Source organism: Papaver somniferum, chromosome 3 (assembly GCF_003573695.1).
Source record: "Papaver somniferum cultivar HN1 chromosome 3, ASM357369v1, whole genome shotgun sequence".
Taxonomy (NCBI): Eukaryota; Viridiplantae; Streptophyta; class Magnoliopsida; order Ranunculales; family Papaveraceae; genus Papaver; species Papaver somniferum.
Genome location: NC_039360.1, coordinates 138,839,517 through 138,842,030, shown reverse-complemented (window position 1 = coordinate 138,842,030; position 2,514 = coordinate 138,839,517). Strand labels below are relative to the sequence as shown.

At 34.0% G+C, this 2,514-nt stretch overlaps 1 protein-coding gene across 1 annotated transcript; it reads right to left on the bottom strand.

The window, feature by feature from the left end:
- Positions 1 to 287: 287 nt before the first annotated feature.
- LOC113360032 lies at positions 288 to 1,220 on the bottom strand. Its single transcript, XM_026603584.1, has 2 exons — positions 975 to 1,220; positions 288 to 866 (listed from the first exon to the last, which is right to left on the bottom strand). The coding sequence occupies exons 1-2, from the start codon at positions 1,218 to 1,220 to the stop codon at positions 288 to 290; spliced, it is 825 nt and encodes a 274-aa protein (XP_026459369.1).
- Between the last annotated feature and the right edge of the window lie 1,294 nt (positions 1,221 to 2,514).

Sequence of the window (2,514 nt, the reverse complement as noted above, 5' to 3'; positions counted from 1 at the left end):
GTAATAAATTTCTTATGATTCAAAAAAAAAAAAAAAAAACAACAACAATTGGTTTAGGCAAAGAAATATGCCAGAATAACCAGATATTACCTTTAGAATGGTCACTAGAATTATGGATGATCATCTGACACATTCCAGGAAGCTTTAAATTCTTACAAACATTACTTGGTACTCTAATTTTAGGCTCAGCAACCATGATAAGGAAGGATTAAAATTATTAAATAAACTTCTTAGTATATCTTTGGCTTAAATCCTCTTCAAACCTCTGATATTCCAAAATGCAACTCTCATTGAGATTGATTGGTTTGAGAAGTATCGGAACTTCCCATTCCTGAATGTGATTTAACTGAAGTATGAGCTTGTTTCCTTGTTGTTACATTAGGAACACCTTTAATACCTTTGCCTTTAATAGGTTTACTGATCAATGTAGAAAAAATTTGATCCTGTTTTTGAGCAACATCTATCAAAGCTTGAAATTTACTTGGTGATGCAAAACTTTTAGCAGAGACGGGATTTATATTTGAGCTTATAGTACCTGATACTTCCTTCCATCCTTCCAAATTTACTCCACCAGAATTAATTTTCGACAATACTTGAGCAGATACTACTTCAGTTGTTGTACTGGTACTGATTTCAGGGTTAACCAAAAGAACCAATTCTGAAACATTACCATTGCCACAATTACCTACATCAATTAAATTTTCCACAGATAAAGCAGGGAATTCCATAGGTGATTCTAGTACTCCAGTAAAATTATTCTCATTACTATTTGGAATGTTATTATTAGTATAAATTTTATTGAGCTCATCCACCTTACCATTTAAAGTATCATTACTGGCCCTTGGTGTGCTCTTATTCTTATCCACCTTTGAAGACTCGCAAATATCAAAACCACCAGAATTATGCACTGAATTTTTATTTGGTGTATATCTCTATTGAGGCTTTTGAGTAATGTATTTTTGGCCTCAATTAACGTGATCTTTCCTTGCAACTCTGCATTCCGTCACCAAGTGACCTACAATCTTGCACTGATTACAAAACTTAGGCATTCTAGATATTCTTATTTCTTGCTCAAACTTACAGTATTTCGATTCAACCACTACCTTGTTAGGAATGTCATTAGCTAAATCAATCTCCACCAGAATACTAGCATAATAACCAATTTCTTTTTTCAAAGTTGTAGAATCAAGACGGATTGGTCTGCCAATTGCACTGCCCATTGACATGAGTATATCTTATTTCCAATATTCTATACTCAATCCAGGAAATAACAACCAAACAAAAGCACCGGATGATTTTTGTTGTTCAGGCTTGAAATCACGTTCCCAGAATCTAAGTTTCAAATATTGTGATTCCACCTCCCAGAAACCCTCATAAACATACTTCATATCAACCTTATTCTCTAATTTGATAATGAAGAAACCTTTACCAATAAAAATGAATTGACAATTACCTGAAAGAGCCCATTGTTTTCTCAAACTTGCTTCAGCAGCAGACATCCTTAGCTTGACTAAATCCAATCTTCCAATCAAACTAAATATCCATTCATTCACACTCTCATCAATAACCTCATCAGGAATAAAAATTTATGGACTAAGACTCATTAGAACAAAATTATTATTAGATCCAGAATTATTGAGAAATTCAGATTCCGATCTAGAACTCGAGGTATCTGCCATTTAGCTTCATATTTCAGACATTAATGATAACACCTGAAGAAATGACAATGAATTATTACAAACTAAAACTTGAATTACTGTAAAACATCGATGATGAAACACTAAAAACGAGAAAAATTTCGAGAAAATTTTCGCCGAGTTGATCGCTGAGTTGCAGAGCGCGACCCAGACCGATCCCATCCTCAAATGAACTAGTTAGAGAGTTATTCAATTGTATAAATCTTATAAAAGTATACAAGACACAATTGAAGCAAAAACGATTTGATTCACTCGAATCGGTTCATGAACTTTATAGCCACGGTTTGCAAAATGCATTCCCTAGTTAATATAAATATAAGTTCACAAATAATCGTATTTAGATATAACCAACTCAAGTACGCAGACTTAGTTCGCGGACTTAAGTTCCCGGAAGGAGTTCACAAACTCCAGCAGATTTTCTCGAGATGAGAACCTCCGCCAGTTCGTGGACTGGGTTCGCGGACTGAGTTCACAGCTCTTGTTCCAGTTTTCCTGATTAACAAAGTACGCATACTTTGGTTCAAGGAATAAGGACTTATACATATATGTGTTTCCACACAATGCTTATATCCAACAATGGTTATATAATCTAAACTCTCATTTCAATCATTGAAACATTCTTAGAGGACGTTATATAGTTGTTATTCACAAACTATTTTTCGTCAAAGCAATTTTCAAAGTGATTGAAACATAACATGACTTTCGTCACTAGGTAAAGATGAACTTGGCCAAAGTGAAAGCTTTCCAACACGTATTTCGGGAAATAGATAAGCGAGATAAACTCGGCTCGAAATAGAAAATGTGTATAATCAAAGTT